Source organism: Bombyx mandarina, chromosome 11 (assembly GCF_030267445.1).
Source record: "Bombyx mandarina strain Sakado chromosome 11, ASM3026744v2".
NCBI classification, from domain to species: Eukaryota; Metazoa; Arthropoda; class Insecta; order Lepidoptera; family Bombycidae; genus Bombyx; species Bombyx mandarina.
In genome coordinates this window covers 12,432,131-12,456,504 of record NC_143218.1, presented here as the reverse complement: position 1 = coordinate 12,456,504, position 24,374 = coordinate 12,432,131, and the positions used below count along the sequence as shown (strand labels likewise).

The window sequence follows — 24,374 nt, the reverse complement described above, 5'->3', positions numbered from 1 at the left end:
TATAGATGAATTAGAAATGTGTTGCATGCACGTCCAAGATTAAGCTAAAGCTAAGCATCTTCTACATGTACTTCTTGGACGGTTGTTTGGAATCTCTGGGTCAAGGGACTCTGGTTCCATGTGAAGTTTGTACCGTATGCTTGTAGGAGAGAGAGTAGTTCACATAATATATGGGTACAATAGTTAATTTACTAAACTATTATATGTAAATTTTTTCATTCGTTCAATTATCACGATAATTTGACAAATGTGGTCTTCTTTTTTGAATCTCTATAAATGGCATTAAAAAAAAATGAAATGACACAGGATAGATAGGAGCATTAAGAAATGAGAGTTTCCATTATTCAGGTAGCAAGTATATTGGTTTATTTATTTCGGCAGATAGAGTGGATACATATTTCCGCATAAAATTATTTAACGTCGCAGGTAGTAAGCGGCATACGGTGAGGCGTATGTGTAGGCGGAATAGGCTGCTACTGGTGCGGTGTAGGCTGAGTAGGTCAGTGGAGCGTTGTAGGCAGCCGCGACGGGCGAGGTGTACGCGACGGGAGCAGTGTACGAGCTGAGAAGGACGCTGGGCTTAGCCGCCGCGAAGGCCAGGAAGCAAGCGAAGATGAACTGGAAATGATTTGATAATTTTCATATATAGAAATATTTTTAAGACATTGTTATACACGCATTGTTTCACAAGAACTATATAATATTATAATTTTTTTTTATTGCTTTGATGGGTAGTCGAGGTCAAAGCCCACCTGGTGTTAAGTGGTTACTGGAGCCTATAGACATCTACAACGTAAATGCGCCACCCACCTTGAGATATAAGCTCTAAGGTCTCAGTATAGTTACAACGACTGCTCCACCCTTCAAACCGAAACGCATTACTGCTTCACGGCAGAAATAGGCAGGGCGGTGATACCTATCTACCCGGACTCACAAGAGGTCCTACCACCAGTAAATATCCAGATCCACATAAAACTCTCCTATTCGACGTGCAATAGGTTCATATCGTTCACATGTAGTTGAACTTCAAAAATCGAAGCGATTTCATATTGATAGAAGTAGATAAAATAATTATGAAACTGATTAAGGCTCACCAGTTTGAACATTTTGTTGATTGTCAGTGGACTAGTTCAGAGTTGAATGATGTTCTGTGGAAGCCTGCCTCACTCTTTATACAAAGTAATGAAGGACAAGTGCACGCATTCACGCAATGAGAGTGTAACCTCCTCGTTCGTTCAATACAGTATACATTGAATTGTAATTAGATTTATATCAAGTAACAACGGCTTTTGGATACAAATGTATTAAAGAGACGTACGAGATATAGATAAAACATAGCGTTATTAACACCTTTTACATCAAAATAAAAATGTATTTTTTTTTTATACGGTTTTCGGTTGTCTTAAAAATATTTTTTTAATTAAGTTTTAACTTTTACGGCTTAATTTCAAATTAATTATAGAAAAAAAAGTCTATTATTTATAGGATATATTTATAGTCTATCTATACAGTGGTTACTGGTAGTAGGACCTCTCGTGAGTCCGCACGGGTAGGTACCACCACCCCGCCTATTTCTACCGTGAAGCGGTAATGCGTTTCGGTTTGAAGGGTGGGGCAGCCGTTGTAACTATACTGAGACCTTAAAACTTATATCTCAAGGTGTGTGGCGCATTTACGTTGTAGATATCTATGGGCTCCGGTAACCACTTAACACCAGGTGGGCTGTGAGCTCGTCCACCCATCTAAGCAATAATAAAAAAAATACGTCCATGGGCTCCAGTAACCATTTAACACCAGGTGGGCTGTGAGCTCGTCCACACATCTAAGCAATAAAAAAAACTCAGAGGGCCATTTCCACCATAGACAAATAATATCTTATATAAATGTCTTAAAGATCTATCTGATATAAATATCTTATAGAGAACTGAAATGTATTCCAAGCATCACGAAAAACATAAAAATAATAAACAAGAGATTAAACGATAAAAGCTTTTTTAAATATGTAAAGACTATTATTATAATTTTTTATATCTGTCAGTTAAACTACCGAAGCCGTGGACCCGATCTTCATTTTATGAACTTTAATTTAAACTTAATAAAAAATACAATATAAAGTATTGTGTGTAATTGTAAGTGATTGTTCGAAATTTGGAAATAAAAAAGATATCTCTAGAATAACACGAACGTTCAGTTAATCAAATCATTATCTTACTCCGTGTATAGTGAACATATGCATTAAAATATGTATTAACTATATTAAAAAACTTTGCAACTGAATTTTAATATATATTTTTTTGCGAGGTTTGGAGCATTTTACAAGTATTCAATACCAAATTTCTCAAAAGGCCAAGTGACGTTTTTGCCAGCCTTATTTTTTTCTCTGCCTATTCGCGGGTAGCCTAAGGGGCTATTCCAGCTAAGCTCTGGCTGTTACGTGTGCTCACGGGTTCAACCAAAGAGAGCTTTTTTATGATTGAAGGATTACTGGTGGCCCTGAGACCTTTCCAGTTTCACCAGGACAGGTGGGCGAGCAAAGGCTCAGCCAGGAGAGGTGGGATTTGCTAACAGCTGCTCGAGCGCCTCCGAAGTCTACTTAGACCTAACAACTCAAGAGCAGTTGCTACGTGAATGAATCTATTACCGGATCGGAATCGCGACCCGCTGAATAGATCACCAGAGAGAGCATGCTTATATTGGCCCTAGCAAGAACAGTGCTTCGCAGAATCTACTACCGGATTGGAAGTTCCGGCAAGAAACCCTGTAGATTTTGTCTATGGGAATCTGTCCTCAAACTGCAAGTAGAAACAAGAGTCTGTACTTAACATAATAAATATAACATTAGAATGTCACCTACCCTTCGTAAGATGTATCAATTTGTTATTTTCGATGGAAAGCAACTTATATTCAATCAAGAACATAGTTTTTTAAATATATATTTGATTCTAAACTATTTTGTTTAATGCTGCTGTTGTTACAAAGACACACTATTGACAGTACATGATCAGTGCGTAAAATATACAAATTAACACGCTCTAAGCGAAGTTTATGTTATTGAGAATTTCATAAATATTATTAATTACACTTAATTGATTGTTTTCAATGCAACGTGGCAACAATGCTTTGCTTTATCGTTCTGGTATTTTGTAACTATAAATGATCAATATATATAGTTCTTTACAATTATATTTTTCGTGCTTTTTAATGCGCTTTTATTAGCTTCAGACGTATGTATGTTAGTATGTTACGGAATCTTTGACCCCCTTCAAAACGGCGGATTAACTCGAAATTTGTGGTATACTTATTAAGGACCGATGACAATTCAATATTTAAAAAAAAATGAAAAAATTGAAATTCAACTAAAAAATGAAAAATAAATAATAGTTTAAAAAAACTAACGAAATACGCTTTTATAGAAAATGAACCTAAAAAGTGCAAAATAAATAATAGTTAAAAAAAATTTACAAAATACGCTTTTATAGAAAATCCAACTAAAACTAGAAAATAAATTTTAATAAATTTGAATTAAAAATAGTATAAGAAATGCATGGTATCAGTAGTCTATATATATAAAAATTAATTGCTGTTCGTTAGTCTCGCTAAAACTCGAGAACGGTTGGACCGATTTGGCTAATTTTGGTCTTGAATTATTTGTGGAAGTCCAGAGAAGGTTTAAAAGGTAGATAAATATGAAAATGCTCGGAATTAAATAAAAATAACAATTTTATTTTTCCTTTGATGTGTCCCCCATAGGACGGATTCCTTTTGTTTGTTTTAAGTTTATTTTGTACAAAAGTTTAGGTCTTTTATTTATCGAGCAATACGAAGTCTGCCGGGTCAGCTAGTTATAAATATTTTATGAACAGATATGAGTAGAAAGAAGGGTTATTTTTATAATATCCTGAAAAGCACCCCACGCTTTTATTACAATAAAATATTTTTTTCTTACACTATTTTTAATTCAAATTTATTAAAATTTATTTTCTATTTTTTAGTTGGATTTTCTATAAAAGCGTATTTTTTTTTGTTTTTTTTAACTATTATTTAATTGTTGTACTTATGCCAGGTGCTATCCATAAAGTTTTAGCTAAACCGTACATTAAAAAAAATCTTTTTCCTACATACAATGTGCAGAAGATATCACGGGCCATCCATATTAAGTAGTTACCGGGGTTCGTAAACATAATAAAGCAAAAGCCACCGCTCACTTTGAGACATGAGGTAGTAATATTAGTATTATATGTGTACTCAAAACCTGGAACGCCTATTGATTCGTGGGAGAAACATTCCGATTGATAGCCCTCCGCTTGGAGTTACAATATGTTCAATCACCAATTATCGTACATTCGTATCGTGCATTTTTTTGATTGAGGCACCCTTTACTTATTATCTTCCGGAATAAAACCGGTTTTGATTTTTTAAATGCCTTTGTCTAAATATAGTAGATAATAACCTAATTACATATTTACACAATAAATAGAACATTATTTTTTCTACTACAGGAGACGATTAAGCAAGTTATCTTCCACTCGATACTTATTAAAACCGTATTTTTTTTATTAATTATATCTACTTGCGAAAAGCTAAGAAAACAAAATAAAAGCATTCCATCGAAACGTTGACGCTGATTTTAATGCTGAACTCGTAGTTAAGATTTATATTCGCTGATTATTTCGTCAAACGTGACTTTATGTGGTTAACATTCTACACTGCCAGTTCTTTTGTAATGTTTGTAAACAATTCATGTGCTTTAATGTCTGTCATTCAGCAATACTTTACTAACAGAATGATTGAAGTGTTTGATTATTTAAATTGCATTATCTAAGATCTCATTGCCTTCTTGCATCGACATTAAATCATCTAAAACAAAAACCGGAAAGGTGTCAAACGGACAAAACGTTTTTTTTCACCACTTGGCGCTAAAATACTTTTATTCTTTTTTTTTAAATATATTCTGTTATTGCTAGAATAGTATTAACAATATAAAACAATATAACATCATGCAATTAGATATCTTCTTCATTAATATCAACGGCAGTTCCAGCGAAGTGGACGGGTTTAATAAAATAATGTTTTTTCCAAATAGCAACAAAATGTATTTATTTGATTAATCGTTCATGATATATTCCAAGGTACATTGCGTTTGCGAAACTCGATTAACGTCGGAGGTAGTAAGCGGCGTAGGGTGAGGCGTATGTGTAGGCGGAGTAGGCTGCTACTGGTGCGGTGTAGGCTGAGTAGGCCAGCGGAGCGGTGTAGGCAGCCGCGACGGGCGCGGTGTATGCGACGGGAGCCGTGTACGAGCTGAGAAGGACGCTGGGCTTAGCCGCGGCGAAGGCCAGGAAGCAAGCGAAGATGAACTGGAAAACATAAATCTTGGTTAAAATAAAACTTTTCATTACTAACCTGCTTCAGGTTTCAGCTGTATTCTCTAATTATCCAGCATAAGCAGTCAAGAAAGCAAATGATCCGATAACCAGTAAATGAAAATAAAATAATAATAGGTAAATTCGATTTAAAAACCAGTATTTAAGATTAATAATTATAATTAATATTTAAGTTTCCTTGCCATTAAACATAACAGTCTGCGAACCTACATGTTAAAATAATATCAAAATTAAAACTCACCAGTTTGAACATTTTGTTTGATTGTTATTGAGCTAGTGCACAGCTGAATGATGTTCTGTGGATGCCTGCTCCACACTTTATACAGTGTAATGAAGGGCAAATGTACGCTTTCGTGCAATCCGACGACTTAGCTCAGAAACACAAGCACGTACGGCGTGCCGGGGCCTCCGCGCGTCCACCAAGGTTCCATCGAAGTCGTAGTCAGGGCAATCCCAGTGTCCAACTAACTCCGGCTCTGTGAAGAATGATTGGGAGAATGAGCATAGAAGAAAATTTCTCCACCTCACTCCACCGTCTCTATTCAGAAGGTAACGACCTCGCAAAAAATGGGGATCGCCATCATTGAATAGTTGTTCTCGACAATAAGCCGCGCGAAGGCTGAAAAGGATAGAGCCACGCTTAGTATACCTGAACTGCGCCTTATCCGTATCAATATCCGCTATTTGCATTAATCATGTCAATTCAAATAACTATACCAACAAATTAAGTCTATTATTAATTCTCACCGTTTCTAGCACTATTCTAGATGGTTATGTATGTCTATAGCTCGTTAAGATGTCATAGAACCACGGTTACTGCATACATATATATTATATCTCATATAACATATATCTGCATGCATATATCTTGAAAATTTCATAGAAGGTCGATTAGCATACGGCGGAACTGGTGGTGAGTGGTCATCGTCTCTCATCTCTTACCGTCGATGACAAGCATATAAGACAAACTGCTGCCTATGACTGAAAACTTATCTCGAACCGCGCTTCAAGGGAAAACACCGTAGATGGGAGTTCAAATCGGCGATGAAATGCACTTTTTGGGGTTGTAGTGATCGATTGAGCCATGAAAAAAATTAATTCCCATTAAAATATGTTTTTTTTATGAATGGGCTCCCTCCATTAAAGTGCTCTTTCTCAAGGAAATAAACTCAATGTTAGTAAAAATATATCTCAACAAACCACTCATAAGAAAATATGTAGTAAATACGTTTGAACTAAAAACATTAAAAATGTTTCGAATTTATATTATTTTATGAGTTTCTAAAGCATTACTTTTGTCATATGCACAAGTACGGTACGCCGCATACCTAAGCTTTATATACGGTGCTTTTAGGTACCTCAAGCACCGGTCACCATTCTCGTCGAACCCGCTTGCGACGAAGGGTTCGGCAAGTAAAGTGAGTGATAGACACAGGCCACCCAGCCCAGTTTCTCGTTAGATCTTCTCGGTGGGTCGTGTCTCCGATCTGGTTGTAGATTCTGCGAAGTACTGCTCTTGCTAGGGTCAGTGTTAGCAGCGCCTCCTGATTTGAGCTCACCTACACGTTAAGGTGACGCTGACATAGCCTCTCAAGGCTTTCAGCTTAGGTTGGGAAAAAAACCTTTGTTTTATTTTCTTGAACTATAATTTCATTTTCATGCGGGACAGAATCGCGCGTCTGAAAAGGTTTCAAAAATTATATCTTTCACTCGAAATAGTTTTTCGCATTTGGCATTTTGGCGTCCCTGTGTGGCACCTAGAACAACCAACCTTCTCTGAAACTGATTCACTAATGTTATCATTAGTCGTCTGCAGCTAATAGGGACCCGTGTCCGTCGAGCTCGTCAAAGAGTTCGACGTGAAACCTAACCCATACATAGCCCGCTGAGTTTCTCTCCGTATCTTCTCAGCGGATCGCGATTACGATTCGGTACTGCAAGCATTCACAAAGTAGCTGCCCTTGATCTGTTAGGTCTTCTTCGGAGGTGCTCTGGCAGGTGTTAGCAAATCTAGACCTCTTCTACAGCTCGTACTTACTCACCTGTTCACCAGAAATCTCTCATTCCAAAAAAATATCCTTCTCGCTCTATCTTAAGCTAGCTCCACAAAAGCCAGGACCATCAATTTAAGATAAGTTGAAGAATCGCGATTAGTTAAGAATATAAGCGAGTAGTTTCCAGAAATCGATATTTTTTATACAGCTAAAGATTCTCCACTGGTTTTATGAGAAAATAAAAAAAGTGTTCCTCAGAGCTTTGTTTGGACCAGTTTTATTTTTGGAATACTAATAAAGCGCGAACCGATTTTTAAAATTTGTTTGTATAACCGGTATGTAATAATATAATGCATATCATATTTTCGATTTGGCGATGCGATATTTAGGCAATGTTAAACCTAAGAGCAGTACGACAGTAAGTAAGAGTATTTAAAGCAGCGAAATTTGAAAAATGCATTCATCAAAATTTGCTACTATTTTCATGGATTTTTACGATGGATTACGTTTTTGAATGAATAATTAATTATCAATGTAATGAATAATTATATCAACATTAAAACAATGTTAAAGTCTTATTCGGAAATGAAAGCTATCTCACTTTCATAGATAAACGCAAATCAATCTCAATTTAAATGAAAACGCTGGATCGTCTCATTATATAAATCAGAGGCGGATGTTTTCACAGTGTCACACACTCACTGGTTCAGACAGATTAGCTTTTAAATTATCACATTTGAGTGATACTGATACGCAGATTTTACTCTTGAACTTTGAGATTTAAATATTTTTTACAAAATAGTGCTGTTCTATCACGAAAATTTTATGTAATACTAATTAATGTAAGCTAACTATTATTATATTAATTTAAGCGTAATTAAAAAAAATGTTTATTTATCAAAGCACACATTCTAAATAAATAAACATTAATTACATAAACAATTAATTAGAGGAAAGCCCCGAAAGCTTCTAGATCTAATTTATCTACACCTAAGCTCGGGTCAACAACTTGAAAAGGGACAATGGAATTAATGTACAAAGGCAAAGTTTTAAATTACAAGCTCGTCCTGTACACATTCGTGAAGTTGCTTCATAGATTATTTATAAACAAAATACGATAAAATCATAACTTACTCAACTAGAACGAGATAGACGCAGGGAAAATAAGATCTGTAAAATATCTTTTACGAGAACATGATTATCGTTGGGGCCAGAAGGTTCTTGAGTGGCGACCGCGTACTGGGAGACGTAGCGTGGGTAGGCCTCCCACAAGGTGGGCCGACGACCTATTGAGGTTCGCGGGGATCCGCTGGATGCAGGCAGCGCAGGACCGGTCTTTGTGGCGAGGCTTGAGGGAGGCCTATGTCCAACAGTGGACGTCCATGGGCTGATAGAATAGAATAGAAAAAAAAGTAGTATTTACTAATAGTAACAATAGTTACAAACGGTGTCCATACTAGACAACGATCGTACGATAGGGGCCATCTGTTATATGAATAATAGATTAAGTAAATACGCTGTGTAAATAGTCTTGTTCGTTTTGCGAATGAGACTATTAAATCACATGTCAACTTATACGCATACTTCGGTTACCATATTGATCATTAATATTTTATTGACAGCACACAGCTCAAGACTGATTTTCAATTATTTGTTGTAGCACGAACGATTTATTTAAAATAAACAATTTATTTTGCTAGTTATAAAATGTTAAACGATATCACCGATTACAAATAAGTGATACATTTATAATGAAACGAGGAAACGATGCGTGTTTGTTTATTTTTAATTATGTTTTAATTTAATTTAATCCGAAAAATACATCGGTGAGTTCCCGAGACAGGTAATAGAAAACCCAACTTTTTATACCCATTAATAACATCATCGTTAATTTCTTTCAATCGCGTTTCTGGTCCCCATCAATGAATATGATGTTAGAATTGTACTTTTTTCTTCTACCTATTCTAGTAACCTCGAGGGGTTATTCTAGATTCGCCAACCTCGTAGGTGAGCTCACGGGGCTCAAACCTGACGATGTTTAGTAGCAAGAGCCGTGCTTCGCAGAATCTACCACCGGTTAATTTACTCGCGAAGCCCTTCGTCGTAAGCGACGGGTTCGACGAGAACGATGACCGGTGCTTGAGGTACCTAAAAGCACCGTGAGTGGATCGGGAGGATTCGAAATGACGTGTTTTGGGCGACGTCGACTACTTTCCATTCGATCCGCAGGATCGGGAATGAGAATTGTATAATTCGTAAACGCATCTTTATATCAATATCAACTGACAGCTGTCACTCGCCTAATATGTGTCAATTGTAGTGGTCGTCCTTTTATTCTTTCGTAGTCTATGACCAAATACACAAATATAATATAAATTGTATAATTCGTAAACGCATCTTTATATCAATATCAACTGACAGCTGTCACTCGCCTAATATGTGTCAATTGTAGTGGTCGTCCTTTTATTCTTTCGTAGTCTATGACCAAATACACAAATCTATATATTAATACGTGAAGCAAAAACTGTGTATCCCTTTTTATGAAAATTGCGCGGACAGAGCAGTATGAAATTTTCCACACTTATAGAGAATATAGAGAAGAAGTGCACAATGCTAATATTTTTTTGAAATAATGCATAAAAGATACTTTAAATCAATAAAGAAAACATTACACACACTACATACCATGTATTTGACGCACACATGCATGCATACTATTTATTGTCAAACTTTTGTTCTTGACGTCTGTTGTCAAATTGAGATTAAATATTGTTTGTCTTTGTTAATATTTTTATAGTGTAGTTTTGGCGAAATTTGTGATTACAGAAGTATAAAATACAATCATAATAGTGTACAAACTTACAATTCCAATTAATTATAGTCGAATTTCGACTACTGCGGGACCTTTAGTATAATATAAATACACAAATGACACAAATATGCATATCGCCGTTTGAATAAAAGCTATCCTTGCAAATCTTCGTCTTTTTATACGAAGCCCAGACGATCACTTCAACATTATGAAAATGCAATTATATTTTACTGTTAATTAATCAGCAAAATATAGCTGATTGAATTTTAAGCAGAGGGTGTTTTTTTTTTTGAATCCTTTATATTTTTTTCCTAAAAACCATTGTACCTATTAGTTAAAAATACATAATAGTACATTTACAGCTCTAGATGTAACATAAATCTTTTTATTGAAATTTGAAACTGACATTTAAATTTTATTATAGTTTACTCATCTAATTAATTCACAAAGCTCACACATTGCGATCGCAGTAGCGAAACCAGTATCGGTCAAAAGCAAAACAAGTGCAATGGGCGATCTTGTCGCTAAGAGGTAAGTAGGTAGTAGAATTAATTATAGATGGTGGCATTCAAATTGTTTATAGGCTAGAATTACTATTAAATTCCAGGTGTACCATGACTTCGTCTGACCGTCGACAAAAATAGATAAAAATATATCTGCAAGGTTTTGTATTTTATAATATAGACGACTTCCAATCCAAAATGTGCCTCTAATAATAACTAAAATTTATCCAGGAATTGAGCTATTTCTGCAACGAATGATTCTAATACTTACTGGTGGTAAGTATTAGAATCATTAGAGTAAGTCATTATTAGAGTAAGTATTAGAATCATGGTAAGTATTAGAATCATTCGTAAGTATTAGAATCATTCAACCTAAATTACTGGTGGTAGGACCTCTTGTGAGTCCGCACGGGTAGGTACCACCACCGAGCCTATTTCTGCCGTGAAGCAGTAATGCATTTCGGTTTGAAGGGTGGGGTAGCCGTTGTAACTATACTGAGACCTTAGAACTTATATCTCAAGGTGGGTGGCACGTTTACGTTGTTGATGTCTATGGGCCCCAGTAACCACTTAACACCAGGTGGGCTGTGAGCTCGTCCACCCATCTAAGCAATAAAAAAAAAAAAAAAATAATAATAATAATAATATGACGATAATATAACTTAGTCACACATTTTTAAGCGCCGAGCATTTCCAAGTCTCAATTTATTTTCGCTTATTAAAAATTGACACATTTAAAAAGAAATCAACACACTGTCATAAAACGCACCAGAAAAGGAAATGGCAGAAACAATAAATGAAAAAAAAAAATTAACAGCAATACTTTGATTGCTGTAAACTTTTTCTTGTTTATATTATAAGATTAAATTACTTTTAATCTTGTAAACCCAAAATGTGATTAGATAAAAGAAATCGGTTTCCGTAAAAATAATTCCTAAAGATGACTTCTGAAGTTGTCGTAGCCTAAAGGATAAGACGTCCGGTGCATTCGTGTTGAACGATGCATCGGTGTTCGAATCCGAGGCGGGTACCAATTTTTCTAATGAAATATGTACTCAACAAATGCTCACGATTGACTTCCACGGTGAAGGAATAACATCAAATAATAAAAATCTAACCCGCAAAATTATAATTTGCGTAATTACTGGTGGTAGGACCTCTTGTGAGTCCGCGCGGGTAGGTACCACCACCCTGCCTATTTCTGCCGTGAAGCAGTAATGCGTTTCGATTTGAAAGGTGGGGCAGCCGTTGTAACTATACTGAGACCTTAGAACCTATATCTCAAGGTTAGTGGCGCATTTACGTTGTAGATTTCTATAGGCCCCAGTAACCACTTAACACCAGGTGGGCTGTGAGCTCGTCCACCCATCAAGGCAATAAAAAAAAAAGACTTAGGTGTCCATCCTAGTCCAGTTCGTATGGGCATATTAACCTCCAGGGCTGTCGCAACTGATATTGTCATTGCAATATAAAACACGTGCGCACTGACCTCTGACGCAATTTGCTGCATACCCTGCATACTGAGTGGGATCGTGATCACAGAACTGCACCAGTTTGATATTTCTCATCGTTTATTTTAGTTTATTTTATCATTCTTTATAATTTTTTAATCTATTAATTTAATTATATCTATTATAAACAACTTAAAATATCATAGCATTCTCCAGCCCATAAATATAATATGTTGACTTATTTTATTAATATTTTTAATTATTTTTTAGTGACTAATGAAAAATACTGTTCAGTTAGCAATAATCAGATTTGCATTGTAGTATATATAATTCATGATAAAAATTTCACATTATTTCTTGGTGCAATGTTACATATTACTATCCCTGATATTTATCTAGAATTCGGGGCAGCAACCACTCGGTTCGTGTCGTCAGTGAGCAAAACCTCGTAATATCTCGAAATTCTCTTTAGCATGAATCAAAATTCGGTATTTAAAATACTATTTCCTTGCCAACTACCAAGCTATTTGTTTTGTAACCTAGAAGAAGAAACTTAAAACATAATCTACAAACTGGCAAACAATTTGCATTTACTATCAACTGGTTTATAAATTAGTTTTAGATTTTAATAATTTGACTTAATTCACACTTAATCAAACAATATTTAAATGTTACATTTTTCTGTAGTAAACATGTTTTTGAGAAATGTTAGAACATTTAATACATAGTCTTTTGGTATCCAAAAAAAAAGCACGTGAATCCAAACTGTCTGTCTGTTAAAAACTATTCTCTATTTCATAACATTCCCGTAATGCATATCTTAAATTCTTTATGTACTATAGCGCATGTTGTAATTGCTCTAATTCATAACATCCTGTTAATTCTTGTCGTAGGTAGTAGGTAGGGCATGTTATCAGCCTTTACGAGTAGGCAATATCCTGCTTATTTTTGCCACGAATTGATTTCTAATTACGTATTAAATGTACGTTATATTAAAAAAGTCAACTGCGGTCTCTTTGTTCATATACATGGGTAGGCCAGCTAACGGTCTGGTTGGTTTCAAGGTTATCAGTGTACGTATAAATTAAGCATTGAATGCTGTCAACGGCGTAAGATCTAAGTATCAATTATATTACTTCATAGATATTTCATTCGTTATGGAAAGTCGCCTGGAAACATAGTTAAAAGTTATGTTCTTTATGAAGTACAATTTTATGGCCGAAAAACGATATTTTCGAGGCAAATTAAAAACTGTCATTTAAAATAGTAAAAATAGTTTTTATTTTATTTTATTTATTGCTTAGGTGGGTGGACGAGCTCACGACCCACCTGATGTTATGTGGCTACTGCAGCCCACATATACAACGTAAAGGCCGCCACCTACCTTAAGATAATAGTTCTAAGGTCTTAGTTTTTACAGTACCACGGCTGCCCTACCTTTCCAACGGACTTACAAGACGTCCTACCAGCAGTAAAAAATTAAAGTTAAAGTCAAAAAGTTAAATCTAGTACTACTTGATGAGACAAAATACTAAATTCAATGGCAGTGATTGTTTAAAATAAACATAGCAATCGCTCTATCGTTCTATCTTAAATTATAAAGGTAATTCATCAGGCATCCGTGATATCCGCATATTAATGGTGAACATTAAAAAATTATGACTCTTTCAAATGTCAACCTAATTTTCTGTCGATTCGTAGTCGCTTGAATAAAATCAACATTTACAAAAAATACAAATAAAAAATTGCACGCTTTATATAATTTAGAAGTGTTTTGTTTAAAAACATGAGTATTTTTCCTAAAGTATTTTTTTCCCGTTAAAGACACATGTTTGCGCATTCACTGCGAAGAAGGACCACTTTGTGATGGCGCCGCAATTCCAAGGAGTAGCGATGTCCAATTTCGGAGTCATTTGGAAGGCAAAGCCAAGTTGGCGTCCGAAATACTGGGACTCCTCAACAGAGCGAAGCGGTACTTCACGCCTGGACAAAGACTTTTGCTTTATAAAGCACAAGTCCGGCCTTGTGTGGAGAGTAATGCTCCAATCTCTGGGCCGGGGCTCTCAAATACCAACTTCTTCCATTTGACTTCATACAGAAGAGGGCCGTTCGGATTGTCAATAATCCCATTCTCACGGATCTTTTTTTTTATGATTGAAGTATTACTGGTGGCCTGGAGACCTTTCCAGTTTCACCAGGACAGGGGGGCGAGCAAGACTCAGCCAAGGGGTGGGATTTGCTAACAGCTGCCCGAGCGCCTCCGAAGAAGACCTAACAACTCAAGAGCAACTGCTTCGCGAATGAATCTACTACCGGATCGGAATCGCGGTCTTTGATCGTTTGGAACCTCTGAGTCTGCGGAGGGACTTCAGTTCCCTCTGTATTTTGTACCGTATGTTCCATGGGGAGTGCTCTGAGGAATTGTTTGTGATGATACCATCATCTCGTATTTACCATAGCACCGCCCGCCACCGGAGTAGAGTTCATTTATACTAACTGGAGCCACTACGTTCATCCACAGTACGTTTCCAAAGAACTTTTTTGCCACGTACCATCCGACTTTGAAATCCGGCTATGACATATCCTTCTTCAAACGAGGCTTTTGGAGAGTACTTAACGGTAGGCAGCGGCTTGTCTCCGTCCCTGGCATTGCTGAAGTCCATAGGCGACGGTAACCACTCACCATCAGGTGGGCCGTATGATCGTCTGCCTACAAGGGTACTAAAAAAATATATATGTTTGCAAGCGAATAAAACGTTATTCTTTTCACATATTTGAATATTTGTAGTTTTAGTTTACACGATTTTATTTTTTAATTAAATTATCATTTTATAACGCAGGTAAATATCATATCATATCTACTCTCCTCAATGTCGCCGCGGCTAAAGCCAGCCTTACTCGTGGACTCGCAGCATACAGAGCACTAGTAGCTCCATGGCACAGAGCTCCAGTATAACACCAGGTGGACCGTAAGCTCGTTCATCCATCTTAGCAATAAAAAAAAAGATGTGTGGTTTCGTGGGACACCGGATAGGAACGAAGTTCCTTATTATAAAAATATTAATTTAAAGTTCTATTCGAGGTATAAAGAAAACTAGACGATGACCGAGCTTTGCGCGCTTTTTTTTTTTATAAATTGTGTTTTTTAGAAATTATATTTAAATACGAATTACGTATCGATAAAATGATGAAATATTCCAAGATCGTTTAAGAAATTTTAAGTGAACACGTGAATTAAAAAGACACAAATAATATAAATAAACAATTCATTTTCTTGGTCTGCTCTAAAACCAAACACTCATTAGCTTCGGGTGGCTTAACAACGCCTTCTGCTGAAATAGCTTTAGTTTTATTGTGTCTTTAAAGCAGTTAGTTGCTCTCAATTATTAAAAATAGTATTATTTATTATTCACCAATAGATGTCGGGAAGAGTCACAAAGTTGATTATCGATAAAGTTGATTATTGAAAACACGAATAAAACAACATTTTCTGAAATAAATTGTAGCTAGATCGATTTATCGCCCCTGAAATCCCCTGTATACTAAATTTTATAAAAATCGTTGGGCCGTTTCCGAGATTCAGATTATATATATACAAGAATTGCTTCTTTTAAGGTATAAGATAAGATAAAACTAGAGGTTTCGCAACAACCCACGGTCATTCGGTAACGTGCGAGCTTATTGTGGTATACTTCATTCACGGTTGTTTGCCAAAGAGTTAGTGTATTGCGCAAACGAACGCTCTGAGATCGTGGTCAATGAATGATAAAAAATATGTTATTTTTTGTACGTTATTACAAAGTTAAATATATAAGTCGTACACTGTGTGCATTACTAATAAAAATCTTACGTTACGGACGTTTTTTCCTGGTTAAGGTGCCTTTCCGCATCGCCACAAAAGGAACTTCGTTCCAAAAATATAAAGTTGCATTACTTGAAGCCAGTATACCCAGTCTTATTCTCTAAGCCACGACGACTTCAAAACGATTCTGTTCTCTCGTATAAATTTCCGGTATCCGTGTTAGAAGATAATTCCACTTTAGTGTTGTTGAACATAATATAATTTTTATTTATTGCATAAAACAGTAAAGTACGAAACGTTTATATAAATTATATTATATAATATACTCTTACTTTATATTATACTATACTTTATATTATATAATATACTCTTTGCAAACATGCATTTATTAAAACAGTAGACACTGCCAAATGCAAAGAGCACAATCGCACCAGAGATAGGAACATCTATTGTTTAGACTACAGCACAGTGATAGATAGCATGACATCAGTCTACTTATCGATGGCTTGCAGAGTATTTCTTACTGTATGCATAAAGTGACGTCATTAATAAAGGATGTGAGTAACCAGACTAATTTTGTAGTATCTATGACGTCTGTGGCGTATCAACTTCACGAAAATAGGTTAATTTTATCAAAAGGCTCAACTACCGATTACGTAAGAAAATTTTAGCTCAACTCATTATCTAATACAAAACAACTAGAAGACAATGTTTTGTGTACGCAACCCGATGTCAGTGCTGGTACAGAAATATTTTAGACAATATTGAAAACATTTTTCCCGTACCCAAGCTGTCCATATTTGCAAAACATACCCATGAAGTCGTGTCATAATGAGGGTTTTGTATATTAGAAAAATGTATGTTAGAAAAACTACACAATATACCACAAAATATATGGTTAAATTTAGTAATCAGAGAAGTCATTCATGAGGTCCGGAATTTAGGTAATTACACTTTTGCTTGTTTTAGGAAACTTCATTCTTTCATTCCATCTGATATTTGCACATTCAAAATTTCTATTCTCTCTCTCTCTCTCTAAGTGCAGATAGCAACGTCGTCTGCGTACATGAAAGTCCACGAGGCTGAGGATTGCACCAACTCAGTGAGTGAGTCTAAAACCATGCCGAACAAGAAGGGACTCAGTACTGAACCTTGATGAGACCTTTTGCAACCGCTAGGTACTGGTTTTGTCTAACCCACTACTGTTCATACCATTGACTTCGCATCCCTGTACATGTCAAATACGATGTTAACACAACGTTCGGGTACATTCTTCTTGTGAAAGCTCCACTAAATCGTATCTCTGGGCACATGGTCAAATGCTTTTTCCATGTCCAAGAATGCGACATACAATGGCCACGCAAGTTACGCACGATACTCCTCAGTGATCGTATTTTGAGCAAACATAGGATCGGTGGTACATAAGCCCTCCATAAAGCCATAGTGATTTTTTGGATATTAAACACTCTGATCTTAAGCGGCTGTCAATCACTCTTTCATAAAATTTCATAGTATTGCTTAACAGCTTGATCCCGCTATGGTTGTTTATACATAGGAATGATACTCAATCTCCACACCGCTAGCATTTTGGAAGAGCGCAACAACAGTTGAAGAGTTTGGTGAGCGTTACGATTCCGTGTTCGCGAAGACACTTCCAAGCTTCACTAAAATACCGTCAGGCCCCGTGACTTTCTTGTTGGCCATCTTTTCTAGCGCCATTTTGACCTCATTGGGACGTATTGGAGGTATAAGTCCAATGTTCCTGCCGACATTTATTATGAACTGTATAGCAACTTGAGTAGAGTTCAGAGGTTGATAATATTAATGCTAGGCTGATAGGACATCCTTATCTTATTTATCTTATTGTACAGTAGCTCACTATTTGGATTTTTAACATTCCTACATCTTGCGAGACCCCTCGAGCTCCGACAACGCTGTTGGCGAGCTTATATTAACATTTTTGGCCTTCTTTTGTTTCCAAGTGGTCGTACATAGTCTTTAGGGAATCTGCGCGCTCCATTGCTACTATTTTATTAGTCTCCTTCTTTATTCCTTTATCTTAAAGGTATCTTTCTTTCTTTGAATTGTATTTTGTACTGCTTCTGTTCACCACTAAGTCTCTTTATTAGTTATTCTGCCACCTTTTGTACGACCAATATTAGCCGCTTTTACAATGGATTCCAAACTTCTATTCATTAAATAATAATGGAACGGAAATACCCGATTTGTAATTTTTGTGTTTGTCCCCATTTTTTTTTCGTCATAATGTTGACAATTCTTTTAAGAAAGGCAGCAATGGATGACCGGTCATTCTTTCAAATGCTAATTCAGAACAACAATATGCCAAGTTAAGTCCGGTGAGTCATCGACTTGTAATCTGTGGCTTTACTTTTTCAATATTTCACGACTGAGAAATTCACCAACTTTAGCCCACTGTTTACTAGCTTGACCAAATATTATTTGCTTGGTCTAAATATTATTTAAATAATATATAATTATATATCGATGTATGTCGATAGATAAATAGATAAATAGATGATGTAAATACATTTTCATTTATAAGTACATAATTAATTTTCATCAACTTGAAGACACCTGATTAGCTTGAAAATTTGCACACGTCTGAAGCGTGACAACACTAATTTGATTACTTTTGCTTCATAGCGATTAGAATAACTAAGTTAAAAAATTAGATCTTAGTTCAGCTTGCGGTTTTCTCAATATTTTTTTAGGTTTTTAAATTTATATACCTAGTCAGGTCATAAGTATTGTCACACAGTAAAAACTTTTCTTTTAGAATGCTGGCCACAAAAAAGTTTATTGAATTCGAATTTCGAATTGTTCATGAAAAAAAAAATTTATACTTTTAGAATTTTACTCATTTTTAAATATGGAGTGGACGCTTAAAGAAGACCGTGTTGCAGTTATTGCGTTGCATCGTTGCGGTTACGCGCCAATTCAAATTTTTAACATACTGAAAAATTTGAATATAACCAAAAGATTCGTTTATCGTACCATCAAACGATACAATGAAGACTCTAGTGTAGATGACAGGTCAAGAAGTGGTCGCCCTCGGTCTGTTAGGACTCCAGCAGTAATAAAAGCTGTGAAGGCGCGAATTCAAAGAAATCCCAAACGTAAGCAGAAACTGTTGGCCCTTCAGATGGGGTTAAGCAGAACCACGGTGAAAAGGGTGTTAAATGAAGACTTAGGGCTTCGGGCATATCGAAGAAAAACAGGACATCGTTTGAATGCTCGTCTAATGGACCTGAGACTGAAGAGATGCCGCACTTTGTTGAAGCGGTACGCGGGAAAAAAATATCGGGAAATTATTTTTTCGGATGAAACATTTTTTACCGTAGAAGAGAGCTACAACAAACAAAATGATAAGGTGTACGCACACAGCAGTGAAGAAGCGAACAACCGTATTCCGCGTGTCCAACGAGGTCATTTTCCATCCTCGCTCATGGTATGGTTGGGAGTTTCTTATTGGGGCTTAACAGAGGTACATTTTTGTCAGAAAGGTGTAAAAACGAATGCAGTGTATCAAAATACAGTCCTGACGAACCTTGTGGAACCTGTTTCTCATACCATGTTCAATAACAGGCACTGGGTATTCCAACAAGAATCGGCGCCAGCTCATAGAGCGAAGAGCACACAAGACTGGCTGGCGGCGCGTGAAATCGACTTCATCCGGCACGAAGACTGGCCCTCCTCCAGTCCAGATTTGAATCCGTTAGATTACAAGATATGGCAACACTTGGAGGAAAAGGCGTGCTCAAAGCCTCATCCCAATTTGGAGTCACTCAAGACATCCTTGATTAAGGCAGCCGCCGATATTGACATGGACCTCGTTCGTGCTGCGATAGACGACTGCCGCGCAGATTGAGGGCCTGTGTTCAAAATCACGGAGGTCATTTTGAATAAACTTTAGTGTCATAAGAATATATGTTTTGTAAGTTCATTTTGTTATATGAATGGTTACATAATGAATAAACTTGTTTCAATTATTTTACATTAAACATGTGACAGAATTTATGGCCTGACTAGGTAATTATTTTAGTTTCCGTGCGCGTCACTTTCCTAACCTTCATTGTACTATGCTTCCTTGAAAACAACATCAATTGAACGATGTTTCAACTCAAACTGATTTAAGAATTAATAAATCAATAATACAGTCTTAGTTAAAGACACATTCGTTTTTAAGAACTGTACGATCACAAAGACTTTGTCTATTTTGAAAAATAACGTTTATAATTTCTGTCATACATTATTTAGTGACTTTGAAGAGACTTTTATTTATATTTGGTGACTCATTTGCATTGAAATAATGGTGTACTCGTATTAAGCGATACGCCTGTGCCGAATATCATGGGCTAGTATTAATTTTTATAATGAAATATATAGTTGTAAAAGCTCACGAACGACTTCCACTTTTTTTTATTCCTACCTAAGCTGAGAGCCTTGAGAGGCTATTTCAGCGTAACCTTAACTAGTAGGTGAGCTCACGGGGTTCAAATCTGACGACGTTACTAACACGAACCCTAGCAAGAGCCGTGCTTCGCAGAATCTACCGCCGGATCGGAAACGCGACCCACTGAGAAGACCGGCGAGAAACTCAGTGGGCTGACTTCCATTATCAAAGAAGTGAAGATCGTACAATAAAAATAATGTTCAAAGTGAGCAGCGGTCTTCAGTTTTGATGTCTATGGACTCTTGTAATCTCTTAATAAGAAGTTAGCCTTTAGCACGTTTATCCATTTATGCAATAAATAAATAATAATAAACTTTAAGGCTTCTTTAATTTATCTATTAAAAGCAACACAAATTAACGATCGCTTAAAACACTAATGCTCATATAGGCGTTGAGCGCTCGTATAAAGCGATGAAACTAAATATCAAATGTGGATACGTTTTAAACGAATTAACATACATATATATGATAATTGGCCATTTATTAATAGAAAGACTCGAAAGAAATTCAAGTTCACGGTTACTATTAATTGCGACCTTGAACAAGACTAATGCTGTCGATTTGTTATTATATGTGCGAACCGCGAATTAAAATTCTAAGCCAAATGTGGACATCGTATAGAATGTTCTGGACATGACGGATCCTTGTCGTCTTCATTAGACGACAGACAGTAAGTACCTGACCGCCAATATACAGCGTGTTACAATTGCATTTTTAAGAGAAAAACAAACTATACAAACTTGAACCGTCCAAAATAATCACTCAAAATCAAGCGGGAGCAAGATTGGTTGCCCTCAAAGGCAATACAAAAAAAAAACTTATCGAATCCATATTTTTTCATGACGCGCATTTGTTGAAAGATTACGAAGTGAAGCAAATAGGTTACGGTGACAGATGTAGCGTATCACTGCTCTTTTGCTGGAGGACGTGAGCCAGCTCTCTCGGGCTGAACCTCGTCAGCTCGCTCACCAACCCAGTGAAGCTGGAATAGCCCCTCAAAGATGCCACCAATTAGGTAGGAGAAAAATCAAAATCAATACCTATATGCTACAGTTTCTACTGGATTAATGTTTATAACCGGCCACTTCGACCATTTTAACATTACTATTCTATTTTGATATTTTTTATAGCCTTTGGGCAGTATGGATAAGCTCTATTCTTGTGGTGGGCAGTGCGATGATAAAAATGGGATGTTAAAATTACCTCAAAAAATTCCTTAAAACACTCCTCATGGAACATATGGTACAAAACACTTAGTAAACCGGAGTCCCTCCGTATATCCAGATATGTTAAACTTTCCGTGACAGTGGGATTATTGACAATGCGAATGGCCCACTTCTGCATGGATGGCGATAGAAGTAGCTGGTATTTGGGAACACCGGCCCAGAGATGGGAGCAGTATTACACACGACGCGCGCCGAATTTCTACTTGTAAAAGACTTTGTCCAAGCGGGAAGTACCAGGTAGTTCTGTTGAAAACTCCCAGGATTTTTGATGTTAACTTTTCACTTCCACGTGACGCGCAAGCATGTGTCTTCAATGGGTTGAAATAAATTAAATTCAATTCAGCTTACACGGGGACTAGTGCCAGAGAGTTTTCCACTTCAAATAGAAGTTTTGATCATCTCTCACTGCTCATCTGCACTATTTTCCGAGGCAGAGAGACTGATGGGCGATGTATCGTGCATTATCTGAGAAAAGGGCCTGGTATAAAGTATTGAAAGTCTTAAGTTAGGAAATACTGAAAGAAAACCATCAATATGAACTTGTAAGAAAAAAAAACCTCGTAATCGGAGTCCCATATTAGTATTTGATTAGTATACGAACAGACTTTTCATCGTATAAAACAAATGTGGCTTTTAATGCATTTCGTCTAAAATATCTAAGTTTAGAAGACATAATACTTCTAGTCTAGTCCGGCCTAACGTCATCTATTTATTATACAATAAGGTTAGCGTGTTTTGACATTCAAGGAGCAAATTCTGATGACATTTAAGTTAAAGATATATATTTTTTAAATCAATTTAATTGTTTATGGTACTATTTTGAAATTTTCATAAGTATGTACCTCCACCCTACTTATTTCAGTCTTGGGAGCAGCTATGCGTTCGACAGCGGCGACGGTCGCTCATTACCATAAAGAGTTTAAGCTCTTGTCTCGAGATGATGGTTTTTTTCCCGAAAGCTTTGGGCTCCTAAAACAGAACCTTGAACGAGATTCAAAATTTTTAAAACTAATCTAATTAGACGATTTAACCAAACAACCTAGATACATAAAAATGTAGATCATTTTTATAATTCCACTAACATTTTATCTTTATACTTGGACATATGGTAATATCGATTATAAATCTTTTCTGAGTAAGCGATATCTTCTAAGCTAGTTTACACCGAGAAAAAAACAATCTCATAATAACCGCCGAATATAATTACGTACATCTTTCCTTCGATTTGAATTATTAATAAGCTACTACTAACGAGTCATTATTTAATTTACGATTGATGTTGACAACTTATGTATTTCCACGAGTATTTTATTTATTCGGGTATGTCCAAATTTATTGTAGAATTTTGTAAATCGACATCGTTGGGTTCTTGAAAATATCAATCGATATTTTTGTAGGCTTGCTTTTGAGTGAAAGTTTGTACATTAAACTGAATTAGTCGACATCAAAACTAGCCTTCTAACCCATGTTTTTGGAAAATTTAGCTTCCGTTTTGTACCCTAGCTCTTAATGCTTAAGTGGCAATCAAATATTTAATCGAAAAATAATTCGGTAAATAAATAAATTACTTATACTAGTATCCTGAAAAAATAGGATACACTTTCAGAACATTAGTCCGACTAGTAGCTATTCGACAGGATATGTGCTGATAGCTTTAACTCATAACTTCCTTAGCCCACTGAGTTTGTCACTGGATCTTCTCAATGGGTCGCGATTCCGATCCGGTGGTAGATTATCTCAGGTTGAGCTTATGTGCTCACCTACCTTAGGCTACTAGCTAACAGGTAGGTAGATAGGAGAAAAAAATACTTCCAATTCTTCCGTTCTTGGTAGTATGTAGCTACATAATATATAGCCAATAGGCAGGAGAAAAAAATACTTCCAAATCTTCCGTTCTTAGTAGTATGAAGCTACTTAATACATTCATGACACAGCCCCTTGTTCTCTTTTTCTGTATCTCATGAATATTGTTCCAAGCTAGACTTGAACTTAATGGCTAGTGGCCACGGAGATGTTTATTGGCATTAAAGTTATTCCGCTCACGGGAATCTTGTCCTCGGCCCCAAAAGCAAAGTATACCTGTTTGTTACTTTAATGCCACTCAAACCTTTTTGGAACGAAGTTCCTTATGGGACGATGCAGAGGGGTACCCTAACCGGGAAAAAACGTCCATAACGTAAGATTTTACCTATTTCGTTTGTTATCAACAGATGTCGCTGCACGTAAATTCAACAATTCCTGAATCGCGGTGACGAGTGACGGCGACTATCAAACTTCAATCAAATGTCCCGGAGTTTGCAAGAGCATTGACGCTGTGGTCTGATATCTTATTAAATAATGCCATATTGGAGTTTCTAATAGACGCTTAGAGACGAGTCGCAAAAATCGCAAAATTCGAAATTTGAAAGGAACGCCGCGCCGGTACACATCCTATTTTCAGATTTTTGGTTACGTAATAAATTATTCTAAGAAATGATTTCGATCAAACGAAATGTCAAATACCAAGTGGACCAGTTTCAGTGTTTAATGATTCATAGAACATTTTCGGAATGGAGTTCAAATATATCATGTCTTTTTTTTAAAAGTATAAGTCGTAAATTGACAGTATTTTTCTATCAACTGTACTAAATAATTAATATATCATTAAAAAATTTTAATAGTGGGTCAAATTTAAACATCCTGTACAATCCTTCTAGTGAGTGCAGTCAAAATATTCAAGTCGCGTTGA

General features: G+C 36.2%; 2 protein-coding genes across 2 annotated transcripts; both read right to left on the bottom strand.

Annotated features, from left to right (window-relative positions):
- Nucleotides 1–365: 365 nt before the first annotated feature.
- Nucleotides 366–1,234, bottom strand: LOC114249617 (uncharacterized). Its single transcript, XM_028183252.2, has 2 exons — nt 1,095–1,234; nt 366–618 (listed from the first exon to the last, which is right to left on the bottom strand). The coding sequence occupies exons 1-2, from the start codon at nt 1,104–1,106 to the stop codon at nt 415–417; spliced, it is 216 nt and encodes a 71-aa protein (XP_028039053.2). The 5' UTR covers nt 1,107–1,234; the 3' UTR covers nt 366–414.
- A 3,835-nt stretch (nt 1,235–5,069) lies between these two features.
- On the bottom strand, nt 5,070–5,784 carry LOC114249615 (uncharacterized). Its single transcript, XM_028183249.2, has 2 exons — nt 5,626–5,784; nt 5,070–5,357 (listed from the first exon to the last, which is right to left on the bottom strand). The coding sequence occupies exons 1-2, from the start codon at nt 5,635–5,637 to the stop codon at nt 5,154–5,156; spliced, it is 216 nt and encodes a 71-aa protein (XP_028039050.1). The 5' UTR covers nt 5,638–5,784; the 3' UTR covers nt 5,070–5,153.
- Nucleotides 5,785–24,374: the final 18,590 nt, after the last annotated feature.